Here is a 17358-nt window from a genome sequence, read left to right on the forward strand (position 1 = left end):
AAACAGGGAAACTGGAGCCAAAAAGAAATCCATGGGAAAGAAAATCCACAGCAAATAAATCCTATAGCACCAATTGCAGGAAAGCTGTCCATAGCAGAAAGAACAAAGCAAGGCAGCAGGAAATGGCTGCCCTTAGGCACCCCATTCACACCGTGACTGATCTTTCTCATTCAAAGGTCTGGTTGCCAACTTGCCATTGGTCCCATTCCATGTTTGGGTCTAAGACCACACTCACCATCCACCTACTCCACCCACCCACCCACCCAAAGGGTACTCCATGGCAAAGAGTGACCCCAAGGATCCTGAAGGCTTGAAATTTTAAGCGGTCAATCTGACCTTCTGAAGTGACCCAGTGGTGTGACAACATTCCCTGGTGTCCAAGAGCTGACCTTTTCCAGAAGTGGAGGAGTGGGAGGATCACGATCATGCGTGCCTGGTGAAACAAGCTGGGTTCCAGTTTGCCATGCCTACTGCTCATGATGACCCTATCTCTCTCAAATTCTGTGATATTCACCTGTCCAAGAAGAAAAGAGGAAAAATAACACAGAAAACAAGCCCAGAGAGGGAAGGGTACATTTTACACTTTAGCTTCAAAGAACTCAAAGTGGGCTCCATCCCCAATAACCAGAGTATCTGCACCATCATAAGTGATTCAGCGGGTAGAACTCTCCCCTTGGAGACCAAAGCTTATGGGTTCGCGCCCAACTCCAGAGGCTTGAACACAAAATCCAGGCTGACACTCCCACTGAAGCACTGAGCGAGTGCTGCACTGTCAGAGCTGCAGGCTTTCAGATAACATGTTAAACTGAGGCACTGTCTGCACTTTCAGGTAGACATAAAAATTCCACGGCAGTATATTAAAGAAGAGTTCCCCCAACTCTATATTGAAGAGTTCTCTGGACACTATATTGGAGACGAGTTCTCCGGACACTATATTGGAGATGAGTTCTCCGGGCACTATATTGGAGATGAGTTCTCCAGACACTATATTAAAGAAGAGTTCTCCGGGCACTATATTGAAGGAGGGTTCTTCCGTCACAATATTGAAGAAGAGTTCTCCCATCACTATACTGAAGAATAGCTCTCCCGACACTATGTTGAAGAAGAGTTCTCCCATCACTATATTGAATAGTTCTCCTGTCACTATATTGAAGAAGAGTTCTCCCGACACTATGTTGAAGAAGAGTTGTCCCATCACTATTTTGAAGAAGAGTTCTCCCATCACTATGCTGAAGAAAAGTTCTCCCATCACTATATTGAAGGTTCTCCCATCACTACGTTGAAGAAGATTTCTCCCATCACTATGTTGAAGAAGAGTTCTCCCGACACTATGTTGAAGAAGAGTTCTCCCATTGCTACACTGAAGAATAGTTCGCCCATCACTGTATTGAAGAAGAGTTCTCCTGACGCTATATTGAAGAAGAGTTCTCCCATCACTCTATTGAAGAAGAGCTCTGACACTATATTGAGGAATAGTTCTCCCATCACTGTATTGAAGAAGAGGATCCCCATCTCTATATTGAAGAGTTCTCTTGACACAATATTGAAGATGATTTCTCCCGATACCAAATTGAAGAGTTCTCCTGACACTATATTGAAGAAGAGTTCTCCTGACACTATATTGAAGAAGAGTTCTCCTGTCATCATATTGAAGAATTCTCCTGATACTACATTGAAGAGTTCTCCCATCACTACATTGAGGAAGCATTCTCCCAGTACCCTTGCCAATACTTAACGCTTAGCCGAGATTACTAAAAACAGATTAACTGGTCGTTTTTTCATTTGCTAATTTATGGGGGCTTTCTATGCACAAATTAGCTGCCGTGTTTTCTACATTACACTGGGGTGCATATTTCATTGGCTGTGAAGCATTTTGGGACTTCCAGCGCTTATGGAAGATACTATGTAAATGCAACTTATTATTAATTATAAATGCAAATTATTATGCCACTATCAGCACCTTTTTTAGCACTAACCACTACCATTAACAATCCCTTTGTCCTTTAGTTCATGTCAATCTCTCTTTTGTTCCTACCTTCTATCCTGTTCCACCTGCCCCATCATCAAAAATCTAGAATTGAAAGTCTAACGATGGCCATGAAGCTATTGCTGATTGTCATAAAAAACCCATCTGGTTCACTAATGTCCTTTAGGGAAGCAAATCTGCCATCCTTACCTGGTCTGGCCTACACATGACTCCAGACCCACAGCAATGTGGTTGGTTCTTAAAATGCCCTCTGAACAAGGGCAATTAGGGATGGGCAATAAATGCTGGCCTAGTCAGTGATGCCCACATCCTATGAATGAATAAAAAAAATCCCCCTTAAACATAAATTTCATCATATTTCCACTTCTCTTCAGCTTTGAAGAAGGGTCCTAAGGGCTTGATCTGTCAACTCTGTTTCTCTCTCCACAGATGCTGCTAGGCCTGCTGAGTTTTTCCAGCATTTTTGATTTTTGTTTCAGGGTCCCAGCATCTGCAGTATTTTGCATATATAAATGCAAGTCTTTCTTCTGAAATGTGTTGAGACCTCGGGGATCAGAGAGACAGCCTTTATCACTGTGTTCAGAATTACCGAAGTGAGTCAGGTGCCGTCAGCTTGTCAGTCATAACTAATCAATCAAGTTAAATATTTTTCGATGTAACTAACATGCTGGTCAGCAGTGTGTCTATGGATATTCGGATATTCTTTATATGGGTTTCAGGAAGATATTTGATGTGCTTCCCCAGAAGAAATCGTTAGTAAATGTTTGAGTACTTGTTATTGGTGGTAAACCAGAGACATGCATGAGATATTGATTAGGACATATGGGGCAAAAGGTAGAGATAAAGATTCTGCTGTCTGATTGGTGGACTGTGACAAGTGGTGTTCAGCTTTTCATTAATTTTATCAATGATTCGGATTAAGGTATCGAGAGAGAGGTATCTAAGTTTGCAGGGAAGTTTGTACAAGCTTTGGTGAGACCACACCTGGAGTACCATGTGCAGTTTTGGTCTCCATATTTAAGAAAGGATATACTTGCATTGGGGTGATATAGTGAAGGTTTACATGATTGGCCCCTGGGATGAGGGGGTTGTCCTATAATAAGAGGCTGAGTAAATAGGTTTATATTCTCTGGAGTTTAGAAGAATGAGAGGTGATCTCATTGAAAGATACAGAATTACGAAGGGGCTGATAGGGTGAACGCTGAGAGATTGTTTCCACTGGTTGGAGAATCTGAAACCCGGGGCACAGTCTCAGGATAAGGGGCCGATCATTTAGGACTGAGAGGAGGAGAAATTACTTCACTGAAAGGGTTGTGAATCTTTGGGATTCTCTACCACAAAAGGGTTTTGGTTGCTCCATCATTGAATACGTTTAAGCACGGGATAGACAAACCTTTGGTTTCTCAGGGAATTATGAGAAATGGGCAGCAGGCAAGAAAATGGAGTTGAAGCCTAAGATCAGCCATGATTGTATCGAATGGCGGAGCAGGCTTGATGGGCTGGATGGTCTACTCCTGCTCCTTTTTATTTTGTTCTTGTGAAGGACAGCAGGTTGCTCTGTTCAGAGCAGGTATCTGCTAAGGGACTTGGACAGACAGACAAAACTGGGGCAGTTTGATTGTGGTGCAAGTGCAAGCTTCGACCCAAGAAAAACCTGAATGTTTACTAAATAGCGAGAAGCTCAGAACGGTGGGAGCAAAGAGATTTGGGTGTCCATCACACAATACACTGCATGCATGTGGATAGGTACAACAAATAATCAAAAGGCTAATGGCAGGTTGGCCTTCTCTGAGGAGGATTAGAAAGGGGAAGACATTGTGATTGAGTTGTACAGAGCCTTGGTCAGACCCCTTTCTGAACTCCATCATTCAGTTCTGGGCACTGGACCTCAGAAATGTTATACTGACCTTGGGAGGGGAGCAGCACTGATTGGCACCAGAATGGTACCAGGATAAGAGATTTAAATTACCAGGACAGGTTCCATAGACTTGGGTTTTATGCCGTTGAGATGAGAAGGTCAAGGAGTGATCTGATAATAGCATTTGATAGGATGGAGAGAAACTATTGTCCCTGGTGGGGGGAATGTCCAGAACATGGGGACATTCCTGTAGCAGTAGACTCAGGTCCTTAGTGAAATGTAGAAGCACATTTTCCACACAAATCTCCATCTAACGATTGTAAATGTTTTCAAGACCAAAAAAGTATATATGAACAAGAATAGGCCACTCAGCCCTTCCAGTCCCGAAGTGAATCAAGGAATATGGAGCAAAGGACAAGAAAGGAGCAGAGAGACATATCAACCATGATCTAAATTCTTCCTCTCGCTCTGCATTGATACAGCTCTGCTGTTAATTATACCCTTCCTCTCCTGAAGGTGCCGACTCTCACTGGGGTACAGTTCCATGGACCCCAATCCACTCCCCTCCTCAAGGAGCTGACTCTCACTGGGGTATAGTTCCATTATCCCACTCCCCTCCTGTCCTGAAGGTGCTGATTCTCACTGGGGAACAGTACTATGGACCCCACTCCTCTCCCCTCCTGAAGGCGCTGACTCTCACTGGGGTGTAGTTCCATGAACTACTCTCCTCCCTCCTGAAGGTGCTGACTCTCACTGGGGCACAGTTCCACAGACAACACTCCCCGCCCCTCCTGAAGGTGCTGACTCTCGCTGGGGTACAGTTCCATGGACACAAGACCCCTCCCATCCTGAAAGGTGCTGATTCTCATTGGGGTACAGTTCCATGGATCCCAATCCATTCCCTTCCTGAAGATGCTGACTCTCACTGGGGTACAGTTCCATGGATCTCAGTCCCCTCCTCTCCTGAAGGTGCTGACTCTCACTGGGGTACAGTTCCATGGACCCACACCCTTAACCCCTGAAGGTGCTGACTCTCACTGGGGTACAGTTCCATGGACCCACACCCTTAACCCCTGAAGGTGCTGACTCTCACTGGGGTACAGTTCCATGGATCCCACTCCCCTCACCCCTGAAGGTGCTGACTCTCACTGGGGTACAGTTCTATGGACCCACACCCTTAACCCCTGAAGGTGCTGACTCTCACTGGGGTACAGTTCCATGGATCCCACTCCCCTCCACTCCTGAAGGTGCTGACTCTCATTGGGATACAGTTCCATGAAAACCACTCCCCTGCCCTCCTGAAGGTGCTGACTCTCACTGGGGTACATTTCTATGGACCCCTCTCCTCTCCTATCCTGAAGGTGCTGATACACACTGGAGTACAGTTCCATGGATCCCACTCCCCCTCCTGAAGGTGCTGACTCTCACTGGGGTACAGTTCCGTGTGCCCAACTCCCTTCCTCTCCTGAAGGTGCTGACTCTCACTGGGGTACAGTTCCATGGACCCCACTCCCCTCCTCTCCTGAAGGTGCTGACTCTCACTGGGGTACAGTTCCATGGACCCCACTCCCTTACCTCCTGAAAGTGTTGACTCTCACTGGGGTACAGTTCCATGGACCCCACTCCCTTACCCCCTGAAAGTGTTGACTCTCACTGGGGTACAGTTCCATGGATCCCACTCCCCTCTGCTCCTGAAGGTACTGACTCTCACTGGGGTACAGTTCCATGGACCCCACTACCCTCCGCTCCTGAAGGTGCTGACTCTCACTGAGATACTGTTCCACGGAACCCACTCCCCTGCCCTCCTGAAGGTGCTGACTCTCACTGGGATACTGTTCCATGGAACCCACTCCCCTCCTCTCCTGAAGGTGCTGACTCTCACTGGGATACTGTTCCATGGAACCCACTCCCCTGCCCTCCTGAAGGTGCTGACTCTCACTGGGCTACATTTCTATGGATCCCTCTCCTCTCCTATCCTAAAGGTGCTGACTCTCACTGGAGTACAGTTCCATGGATCCCACTCCCCCTCCTGAAGGTGCTGACTCTCACTGGGGTACAGTTCCATGGATCCCACAGCTCTCCACTCCTGAAGGTGATGATTCTCACTGGGGTGCAGTTCCGTGTGCCCAACTCCCTTCCTCTCCTGAAGGTGCTGACTCTCACTGGGGTACAGTTCCATGGACCCCACTCCCCTCCTCTCCTGAAGGTGCTGACTCTCACTGGGGTACAGTTCCATGGACCCCACTCCCTTACCCCCTGAAAGTGTTGACTCTCACTGGGGTAGAGTTCCATGGATCCCACTCCCCTCCGCTCCTGAAGGTGCTGACTCTCACTGGGATACTGTTCCATGGAACCCACTCCCCTCCGCTCCTGAAGGTGCTGACTCTCACTGGGATACTGTTCCATAGAACCCACTCCCCTGCCCTCCTGAAGGTGCTGACTCTCACTGGGCTACATTTCTATGGACCCCTCTCCTCTCCTATCCTAAAGGGGCTGACTCTCACTGGAGTACAGTTCCATCGACCCTACTCCCCGCCCCTCTTGAAGGTGCTGACTCTCACTGGGGTACAGTTCCATGGATCCCACTCCCTTATCCCCTGAAGCTGTTGACTGTCACTGGGGTAAAGTTCTATAGATTCCATAGACTAGAACATCAACACGAAGGAAGGTGTCAGTGCTAACCCTGAGTCTGGGTGCTGTATCCGCCTGCAGGAAAAGTTTGATGATCATTTCCACTTTGGCCCGAAGCAACTTTTCATAAATCTCATCATGTAATCCAATTCGAGCCATCAGGGCGGCAGCTTCTGCCCGTCTCACATACCTGAAATGGCATGAACATAGAACACAGTAACCACCAGCACAAACAACCAATCACTGAGAACAGCTTTACTCTGTGTCTAACCCTATGCTGTACCTGTCCTGGGAGTGTTTGATAGGGACAGTGTAGAGGGAGCTTTACTCTATATCTAACCCCGTGCTGTAACTGCCCTGGGAGTATTTGATGGAGACAGTGTAGAGGGAGCTTTACTCTGTATCTAACCCCGTGCTTTACCAGTCCTGGGAGTGTTTGACTGGGATCATGTATATTGAATTTGCGCTGTTCATAAGCCTGGGATGTTGAATAAGGCAGTGCACAGGGAGCTTTGTTCTGTATCTAACTCACCCACGACACAATAACCATCATTATCTATTCTCACAGTCACTCACAAACCCACACTCTGACACAATCACTCGATATACTGGCACAAAACCTCTCAATCAACCAGCACCCTCACACACATGCACACGCGCACACATAAGCACACACCCATGCACACATACATGTGCAGAAACATATTTGCATACATGCACATACACATTAGCAGCGACTCAACATACTTTAACATACACACTAATACTGACAGTCATTCAACATACCCGCTCACACACAAACACATGATACATGCCCTCCGATAGTCCCTCTTAACGTGCACGAACCCAAACTCAAATTCACACACAGCCACAAGCACACATGCCAACTCACATGCAGTTTCACAAAATCATACCTATAAATACAACTCGCATGCACACGTGGACACCCACAGGCAAAGTTATAAACACCCACACTCTTACACGCACCCACACACAAACTCTCTCTCACGCACTCACACACACACAAACGTTCTCTCACACACGCAAGCACAAACTCTCACATGCACACACACAAACTCTTGCACTCTCACACACAAGCTCTCTCACAGTCACACAAAAGTTCTCTCACGCACGTGCACAAACTCACACACACGTGCACAAACTCTCTCACACACACAAGTGCACACACACACACTGTCTCACACACACACTCTCTCACACACACACACACACACTCTCTCACACAGTCACACAAACTCTCTCACGCACACACGTGCACAATCTCTCTCTCTCACACACAAACTCTCTCTCAGTCACACAAACTTTCTCTCTCACATACACATACTCTCACACACAAACACACAAACTCATACACACCCTCACAAACACCTCTCAAGCACACACACACAAAAACTCTCTCAAACACACTCAAAATCTTTCCACACACACATACACAAAAACTCTCTCATGAACACATCCACAAAAACTCTCTCATGCACACGCATGCACAGAGACAGACATATACACAAATATATACACACACACACACACACACAAGTACTCTCACACACGCACACTCATATACACACAAACTCTTTCTCTCACACACACAAGAACACACACGCAAAAACTCTCATACACATACACACTCATACACACAACTGCACAAACACCCTCTCACACACACACAGTCTCACCAACACAGACACATTCGACCACTCACTCACACCACAGTAGGGGGGTCAGCATCAATATTAAAGATTGATCCCTCATCCCTCACCCAGAGTGCACCGTGACTAGCCGAGATCAACTGACCAGACAGCAACTGGACATCCAGTCCTGTGCCCACTTACAGCTCGATTTCCATGCAGAAGTACAGATCATTGACCAGGTAGTTCATGATGACCGATCGGTTGAACATCATTCGCCTTCTCAAATGGGACATGTCGGAATCCTCTCCATAATCAAGTCCCCGGAGCATGAGTGAGCTGCCCAGAGAGGGAAGCCTTGTCACAACACGAGATGTGCTCATGTCTGGAAATAAAGCCATAAGAATTTAGCAGGATGGGGGGAATCAGATTCTCTCTGCAAGTTATTATTAGCTAACCTTGAGGAGCTGCCCTATGTTTCGACAGCCAGAACTTTCATTCGCTCTTCTCATAACTGAGGGCTTTGGATTGGCCCAAAGGAGAACGGTTCCAGGGATGAGAGACTTCAGTTCATGTGGAGAGGCTGGAGATGCTGGGATTATTCTCCTTCGAGCAGAGAAGGTTAAAGGAAGATTCAATCATGTTCAAACAATGGCGGGTTTTGATATGAGTAAATAAGGAGATACTGTCTCATCTGTGGAGGATTGGTAACCAGAGGGCACTGTCATAGACCTTTTAATGATGGAAAATGACTCATCTTCAAGGACTAAGAACATTGGAACCATAGAAAAGTTACAGCACAGAAGGAGGCCATTCGGCCCATCTTGTCCATGCCAGCCCGAGGACACCCAGGTGTCCTTTCTAATCCCACCTTCCCGCACCCAGCCCATAGCCCTGCAGCTTACAGCACTTAAGGTGCAGATCCAGGTACTTTTTCAAAAAATTTAAAGTCTCTGCCTCTACCACCAACTTGGGCAGCGAATTTCAGACACCCACTACCCTCTGCGTAAAAAAGTTCTTCCTCATGTCCCCCCTATATCTTCTGCCACTTATCTTGAATCTATGTCTCCTGGTTCTAGAATTCTCCACCAAGGGAAATAATTTTATCCTGTCCACTCTCTCTATTACCCTCATCATTTTGTACACCTCAAGTCACCTCTCAGCCTTCTTTATTCAAAGGAAAATAACCCCAACCTATCCAATCTTTCCTCATAGCTACACTTTTCTAACCCTGGTAACATTCTTGTAAACCCCCTCTGCACTCTCTCCAGAGCTATTATGTCCTTCCTGTAATGTGGTGACCAGAACTGCACACAATACTCCAGTTGTGGCCTCACCAGTGTTTTATACAATTCCAACATTATATCCTTACTTTTATATTCTATACCTCTGCCAGTGAAGGAGAGCATTCCATATGCCTTCTTTACAACCTTGTCTACGTGAACTACTGCCTTCAGGGACCTGTGTACTTGTACGCCAAGATCTCTCACTTCATCTACCCCTCTTAGTATATTCCCATTTATTTGTTTATTTCCCATTCTGGAAGAATTTGTGTTCTTTAAAACACACTACCCCTTAAAGATTTAATGCGAGGACTCTCACAGACCAGTGCTGAGATACCAACCATATAACCCTGGTGCCATTTCAAGGATTTCACCATCCAGCTGCTAACCTTTTGGCTGAATTCCGCGTGTGCGTTTGTGTTAGAGGACTTAAAAAGAGTAATCATTTTACTTTCATATTTCATACGGTATGTTAATAAGCTTTGCTTTTCTACTTGACAGATCTGGTTTTAATAATAAATTAATAACTTTGTTGTTTATTGTTTGGTCATTCTGAGGTTAATAGGGAAAACACATATTTGGCCATATATTGAGGTAGAAAAGTTATTTAGCTATATGCTGTGGCCCTTGAAGTATTGAGACTAGAGACAGACAGTGCACTCCTCCCATCTGGGCATAACAACACAGAGAGAAAATAATTGGCAAAATAACCCAGAGGGGAGATGAGGACAATTTCTTTGATGCAGTGAGTTGCTGAAAGGGCAGTGGAAGCAGATACAATAGTAACCTTCAAAAGAGAATTGGATAAAGACTTGAAAAGGAGAAATTTGGAAAGCTACAGGAAAAGTGGAGAGTAGGAGCAATTGGGCTGAATGGCCTCCTTCTGCATTGTAGGATTCTATCATTGCCTAGTGACTGGTCACTTGGTAAACTGGGAACATACGTGTGGATCATATCGAGTGATGTCCAAGACAGAAAGCCACTGGGAAATCGGGGCTGCTGTTAAAATTCAGAACGGTTTGAGGCAGTGAAGAGTGAAGTATTACTTCCGCCAATTGGTGAATCACTATCAAGGGGTCACATACTCTGGGCAATCATCAGGAGGGAGATAAAAGAAATGTTTTCACATCGAGGGTTATTAGGAGATGAGCAAGCACCAAGACAATGGGCTGAAGGAGCCCTTTTCATGTTATCATTTAAGCAGTGGAGAAGAGCAGCTTCCCTTGCCCCTCCCAGCCCCCTTTCAAGGGCCTGGTCTTCTGTGAACTTACTCTGTTCATTATTATAGACTTCATCCCTCAGGAAGTTGATGAAGAGAAGGCGGAGATGAGGTTTCCACATCATCCGTCGGAAGAACAGCACCGATTTAATCAGTGCCTCCAGCTCCCGCCATGAGCGGTTCTGAAAGCAGAAAGCAAAAGGTTGGTATGGAACAGTCGGTCACACACCTCACTGCACAAACACAAAATACTCCCCCTACTGCCCCAAATGTCCCCACCTGGAGTGCAGGCTCTCAACTTTTCCACTTCTGTGCCCAACGCCCTCTTGTTTCACACACCAGCTCCCCTCCAGCACAGGAAAACTTTCCCTCCTCCACTTTGCCTGACTATGGGGAATATGCCATTCCTTCTCCGATCTTATCTCCTCCTCTGCATCATTCAACAGGAGCAGCAATTTAGGATAAGGACACCAGGAATAGGAGCAAGAATAGACCATTCAGCCTCTCGAGTCTGTTGTACCAATCAATATGATTATGGTTGATCTCCTGCCTCTACTCCACCTTCCTGCTCATTCCCCACATCCCTTGATAAAGAGTCATATTAGACTCAAAACATTAGCTCTGTTTGTCTCGCCACAGATGCTGCCAGGCCTGCTGAGTGTTCCAGCATTTTTTGTTTTACACCCCATATCCCTTAATTCCCTGAGAGACCAAATATCTTTCTATCCGGGCCTTAACTATATTCAATGATGGAGCATCCACAACCCTCTGGGGTAGAGAATTCCAGACAATAGCAACTCTGAGTGAAGAAATTTCTCCTCATCTCAGTCCTAAATGATTGGCCCATCATCCTCAGACTGTGTCCCCATGTTTTAAATTCCCGACCAGGGGAAACAATCTCTCAGCATCGACCCTATCAAGCCCGCTCAGAATCTTATCTGTTTCAATGAGATTGCCTCTCATTCTTCTAAACTCCAGAGAATATAAACAATATTCAAGATCCTGGGCTTCATCACATTCTCCAGGAGGAGGCTTTGGATGGTGAACTGAGATGGTTGCCTAGTTTATCTTGGTCCCTCAATGCTCCCTGCCATCCAGATCCACCAGAGTCCCTGGTTTCATAACCCTCTCAAGCCAGGGGGTTCCAGACCACGAGGGTCACACAAGCACTCGACGGGCGGGTCATTCTCTCAGTCCATTGTCTTAGGCTCCAAAGCTCCCGGGTAATTCAAATCAGGCACAAGGCTTGAACATATTCCTTTTGTTTGCAGAGAACAGGTCCCTGTATATGAATGTATGTCACTTCCAGTAAATGTAAAGCTCGAATGATTATCTTAAATAGGCTGTTAGTGTGTAACTAAGAACAGGGGCGTTCTGATATGCTGGCCAATATTTATCCACTCAACCAACATCACAAAAACAGATTATATGGTCATGATCACATTGCTGTTAGTGGGAGCTTGCTGTGTACAAATTGGCTGCTGTGTTTCCTAGATTACAACAGTGGCCACACTTCAAAAAGCACACCATTGACTGAAAAGCAGCTCAGAAACATCTGGAGGTTGTGAAAGGTGCTACAGGAATGCAAACTACAAAATGGGGATTACAAGAGTCACTCACCATCCGTCTCAAGATCTGGATCGATCTCAGGGCTTGCACAGAAGCTGATCGGACAACAGGCTCCTTTGGGTAAGTTTTCAGATACAAGTGAAACCTGCACAATGAAGGAGAAGGGAAGAGAATAAGATATCCCCTCCCAGTCACACAAAAATAATCCCACCCCCTGTCACCACTGCCCCAAAACCTCACCCTTCAGGCCTGGCACAGGTAGTTCAGTCAATGTCACCTGCCCTCCCCCCCCCACCAACTGTCCAACAGGGAATAGCACCATATCAAGTGTTACACAGGGACAGCTCTCTCAAATGTTGCTGACATGTCTTATCTACTCAGATCCAGTCCAACAGTGCAGATGGACTGTCACATCACTCAGTTCCCCTGCCACCAGTCCCAATACCTGCCCTTTCCCACCACCAGCACGCTGTGGCTGAGGTGAGTATGACCTACAGATTGCCCCGTGGCAAACTCAGAGAGGGCCTTTGGACAGGACCTCACTCGCCTGTGACCCCTACCACCCAGTAGTCCAACAGTTGACCTCTTGTGAGGCCTGCCAACTTGGACACGTTATTGCTCGTTATTCATTGTCACAAACCCTCAAACTCCTTTCCTAACCCCCTCCATAAGAGCATTCAATAAGAGATAGTTACCGATTAAATCCAACAGGGAATTGAGTAGAAATGCTTTTACCCAGAGAGTGAGAATGTGAAATGCACAAGGAGCTCGTGAACTTCACTGTCATGAACATTGAGATCATCCACTTCCATCTCTTTCCCTAGTCCACCAGGCCAAATTCCTCTAAGGTTCACCCTGCCTTGGCCCTGAACTTGCATCTTTCTCGGTTCTCTGCCTTCATGTAAAATCACTGAATTGTTACTGTGAAGGAGAAGGCCACCCACTAAGCTCATCTTCTCCATGATCTCTCAACCTTCAGCTTCCTCAACCCCATTCCTAATAAACTGCTGATCCCCCAGTTTCCCCTCCTGGTCCCCATAACAGTTCCTTCTCTTCAGTTACTGACCCCCTCCCTTTCAAAGTTGCCCTCACCATCTGTTCAAAAAACCCGCATTTGACTCCATGTGTCCTTGTGAACCACTGTCCCATCTCTAATCTCCCTCCTTTCCCCTCCAAAGCACTGGAACCTGGTGTCACCTCCCAAATCTACATTCATCTTTCCCACTGCTCCATGTTTGAACCCCTCCAATGAGATTTCCACTCTTTTCAAGGGCATTTAGGGATGGAAAATTAATGCTGGTCTAACCAGCGATGCCCTCATCCCATGAATGAATTAAAAAAGGTACCAAAAACAGCCCTTAACAAAGTGCTATATGACTGTAACCATGGAAAACTTGCCCTCCCCATCTGTCTCGACCTGTCGGCAGCCTTTAACATGGTAGGTCACACCATCCAAAGCCTCTCCACCATCATCCAGTCAGGTAGGACTACTCTCATCTGATTCCATTCCTGCGTTAAGTCATAGCCAGAGTTTCACCCGCAATGATTTCATTTCCACCCCTCACACTGGTATCCTCTATCGTTGACCCTGTCCAATTTCTCAACTATACAATCGACATTAGCAAAATTAAATCCCAGGGCAGTGACAGCATTTGGACCACTGCTCCCAGTAATGACCTAGACTTGAGTATACACGGCATCGTTTCATGGTTTGATGCAACTAATGGTGCAAATGATAGAAAACTCAGGAATGCAGTAATCTATAAGGAGAACACTAACAGACTTCAGGAGCACATAAAAGCAAAATACTGTAGACGCTGGAAATTTGAAACCGATGTTTCAAAACTGAAGAGAGGCAGGAATGTGATGAGTTTTATACCATTGAAAAACCATAGGGGCAGGTGGAGCAAAGGTCAGGGATAGGTTTAAGGACGGCAGGTTATTAACACGCAAGGATGTCATGAAACCAAAGGCAAGGGGAGTAGTAATGATAGTATTAAAGACACAAAGCATTGATTCAGAGTAGGTATAAATTGCAGAATAAAGGTCAGCGCTGTCTGAAAGCAAAAACATAAGAACAAGACACAGACTGGCACTTGGGGAGAGAAAAATTCAAAATGGAAGAGAAAGTTCATGTCCTGCAGTTACTGAACTCAATATTGAGTCCAGGAAGCTGTAAAGTGCTTAATCGGATGATGAAGTGCTGTTCCTCCACCTTACATTCCCATATTTCCTTCATTTCAGGAGGATATAGACTGGCAGAATGGGCAAATGCATGGCAGGTGAAAATAATGCAACAACATAAAATAAAGGATACGATTTAAAAGGAGGTGCAGGAGCAGAGGGACCTGGGGTTATAGATATCCAAATCTTCAAAGGAGACAGGACAAGTTGGCAGAAGCCAGAAAGTTGTGTTAAGCCTTTATAAATATAGTATTTATAAGCCAGAAATATTAGTAAACCTGAGGATTAGGAGCATTTTAGAATGCAGCAAAGGAACTGATAAAGGAAGAACACAGTATGAATGTAAACTAGCAAAAAACATAAAAAGGGACTGTTAAAGCTTCTATAGGTATGTAGAAAGAAAACATTTGGTTAAGACAAATGTGGATCCATTACAGGCAGAGTCAGGAGAAATTATAATGGGCAATAGAGAAGTGGCAGAGAAGCTAAATGATTACTTTGTTGTCTGTATTCCCTGAGGAAGATACAGGAAATCTCCCAGATTAGATAATCCAAGGTACTAGGGAGAATGAGAAATTGAAGGAAATTAGTAATAGTAAGAAGATTGTATTGGAAAACCTAATGGCACTGAAGGCTGATAAATCCCCGGACCAGGTATTCTACATCCCAGAGTTTTGAAAGAGGTAGCTATGGAGATACTGAATGCATTGGTGATCATCTTTCAAAATTTAATAGATCCTGGAATAGTTCCTTCAGATTGTAAGGTAGCAAATGTCACCCAACTATTTAAGAAAGGAGGGAGAGAGTAAACAGGGAACTAACGGTCTGTTAGCCTTACATCAGTAGTAGGAAAAATGATAAGAGTCTATTGTAAAGGATGTGATAAATGGACTCTTGGATAATAATGATCTCATTGGGCATAGTCAACATGGACTTATGAATGAGAAATCATGTTGGATTTTTTGAGGCTGTTACTAACAGAATTGATAAAAGGGATTCAGTGGATGTAGTGTACTTGGATTTTCAGGCTTTCCATAAAGTCACCCACAGGAGGTTGGTTAGCAAAATCAAAGCATTTGGGATAGGAGGTAATACATTGGCAAGGATTAAGGATTGGTTAACAGGCAGCAAACAGAGTAGGAATAAACAGGTCATTCTCGCATTGGCAGGCTGTGACTAGTGGGGTACCGCAAGGATCAGTACTTGGGCCCCAGTTGTTCACAATATACATCAATGATTTGGATGTGTGGACCAAATGCAATATTTCCAAGTTTGCAGATGACACAGAGCTAGGTGGGCATGTGTGTTGTGAGGAAGATGTAAAGTCGCTACAGGAGGATTTGGATAGACTCAGTGAGTGGGCAAGAACATGGCAGATGGAATATAATGTGGAAAAATGAGAGATTATCCACTTTGGTAGGAGGAACAGATGTGCAGAGTACTTCTTAAAAGGTAAGAGATTAGAAAGTGTAGATGTACAAAGAGACCTGGGTGTCCTTGTCAGTAAGTCACTGAAGGTTAACATGCAGGTGCAACAAGGAATTAGGAAGGCTAATGGAATGTTAGCCTTTATCACAAGAGGATTTGAGTAGAGGAATAGTGAAGCCTTTCTTCAACTTTATAGAACCTTGGTTAGACCGCACCTGGAGTACTGTGCGCAGCTTTGGTCCCCCTTACCTTAGGAAGAATATTATTTCCATAGAGGGAGTGCAATGAAGGATCACCAGTCTTGTTCCTAGGATGGCAAGTTGTCCTATGAAGAGAAGTTGGGGAAATTGGGCCTGTATTCTCTAGAGTTTCAAAGAATGAGAGGTGATCTTATTGAAACCTACAAAATATTACAGGGATAGGCAGGGTAGATGCAGGTAAGATGTTTCCCCTGGCTGAGGAGTCTAGAACTAGAGAACACAATTTCAAAATATGAGGGAAGCCATTTAGGACCGAGATGAGGATTTTTAAAATTATATTCATTCATGGGATTTGGGCGTCGCTGGGGAATGGAATATAAAATTAGGTATGTTTGACTGCCGCTGTACAGGGCCTTGCTGGGAACACATCTTGAGTACTGTATACAGTTTTGATCTCCTTGTTTAAGAAAGGATATAAATGCGTTAGCAGTTCAGAGAAGGTTCTCATGACTCTTACCTGGGATGGGCAGGGTTATCTTATGAGAAAACGTTGGAAAGGCTGGGCCTGTGTCCATTGGAGTTTAGAATTTATTGCTCATCCCTAATGGCCTTTGAGAAGGTGGTGGTGAGCTGTCTTCTTGAACCGCTGCAGAGGGTTGTGAATCTTTGGAATTCTCTACTCCAGAGGGCTGTGGATGCTCAGTCATTGAATGTGTTTAAAGTAGAGATTGACAGATTTCTAAACACCAATGACCTAAAGGGATATGGGAATAGTGGGGGTGGGGGGGGGGAAGGCATTGAAGTGGATGATCAGCCATGATCATATTGAATGGCAAAGCAGGCTCAATAGGCTGAATGGCCTACTCCTGCTCCTGTGTTCCTGCCTCCAGACTCCTGGGGAAGAGAGTTCCAGAGATTCACTACCCTCTGAGAGAAAAAAATTCTTATCTCTGTCTTAAATGGCAGATCCCTTATTGTTAAACTGTGCCCTCAAGTTATAGTCACTCCCACAAGGGGAAACATCCTTTCAGCATCCAGCCTGCCAGGGTTTGTGTTTCAGGCAACATTCAAAATTAGATTGCAGAGATGGATGAAGAAAAAGAGGTTGAAAGGGTTTAGATATGGGCGGAGGGGTAAAATTAACACTTGTCACAACGACAACTTGCATTTGTGGCATGTTTAATATGTTAAAACATCCCAAGGCATCACAGAGATGTTATCAAATAAACATTCACATGCACATCAGGTAATAGGGACAGTAACAACATGGATATGGAATTGGCTGAGTGACAGGAAACAGAGTCGTGGTTTTCGGGCTGGAGGAAGGTTTGTAGTGGAGATCCCCAGGGG

At 45.3% G+C, this 17358-nt stretch overlaps 1 protein-coding gene across 1 annotated transcript in view; it reads right to left on the minus strand.

The window, feature by feature from the left end:
- Positions 1 to 6458: 6458 nt before the first annotated feature.
- LOC121288930 (regulator of G-protein signaling protein-like) overlaps positions 6459 to 17358 on the minus strand; it is a 73503-nt gene continuing 62603 nt past the window's right edge. Inside the window, exons 13-16 of the mRNA XM_041207797.1 lie at positions 12248 to 12341; positions 10680 to 10809; positions 8330 to 8510; positions 6459 to 6666 (exon numbers count right to left, since the gene is read on the minus strand). Coding sequence (XP_041063731.1) covers positions 6459 to 6666; positions 8330 to 8510; positions 10680 to 10809; positions 12248 to 12341 — 613 coding nt within the window. The remainder of the gene's footprint in view (positions 6667 to 8329; positions 8511 to 10679; positions 10810 to 12247; positions 12342 to 17358) is intronic.

The sequence above is a fragment of the Carcharodon carcharias genome, chromosome 16 (genome assembly GCF_017639515.1).
Source record: "Carcharodon carcharias isolate sCarCar2 chromosome 16, sCarCar2.pri, whole genome shotgun sequence".
Lineage (NCBI taxonomy): Eukaryota > Metazoa > Chordata > Chondrichthyes > Lamniformes > Lamnidae > Carcharodon > Carcharodon carcharias.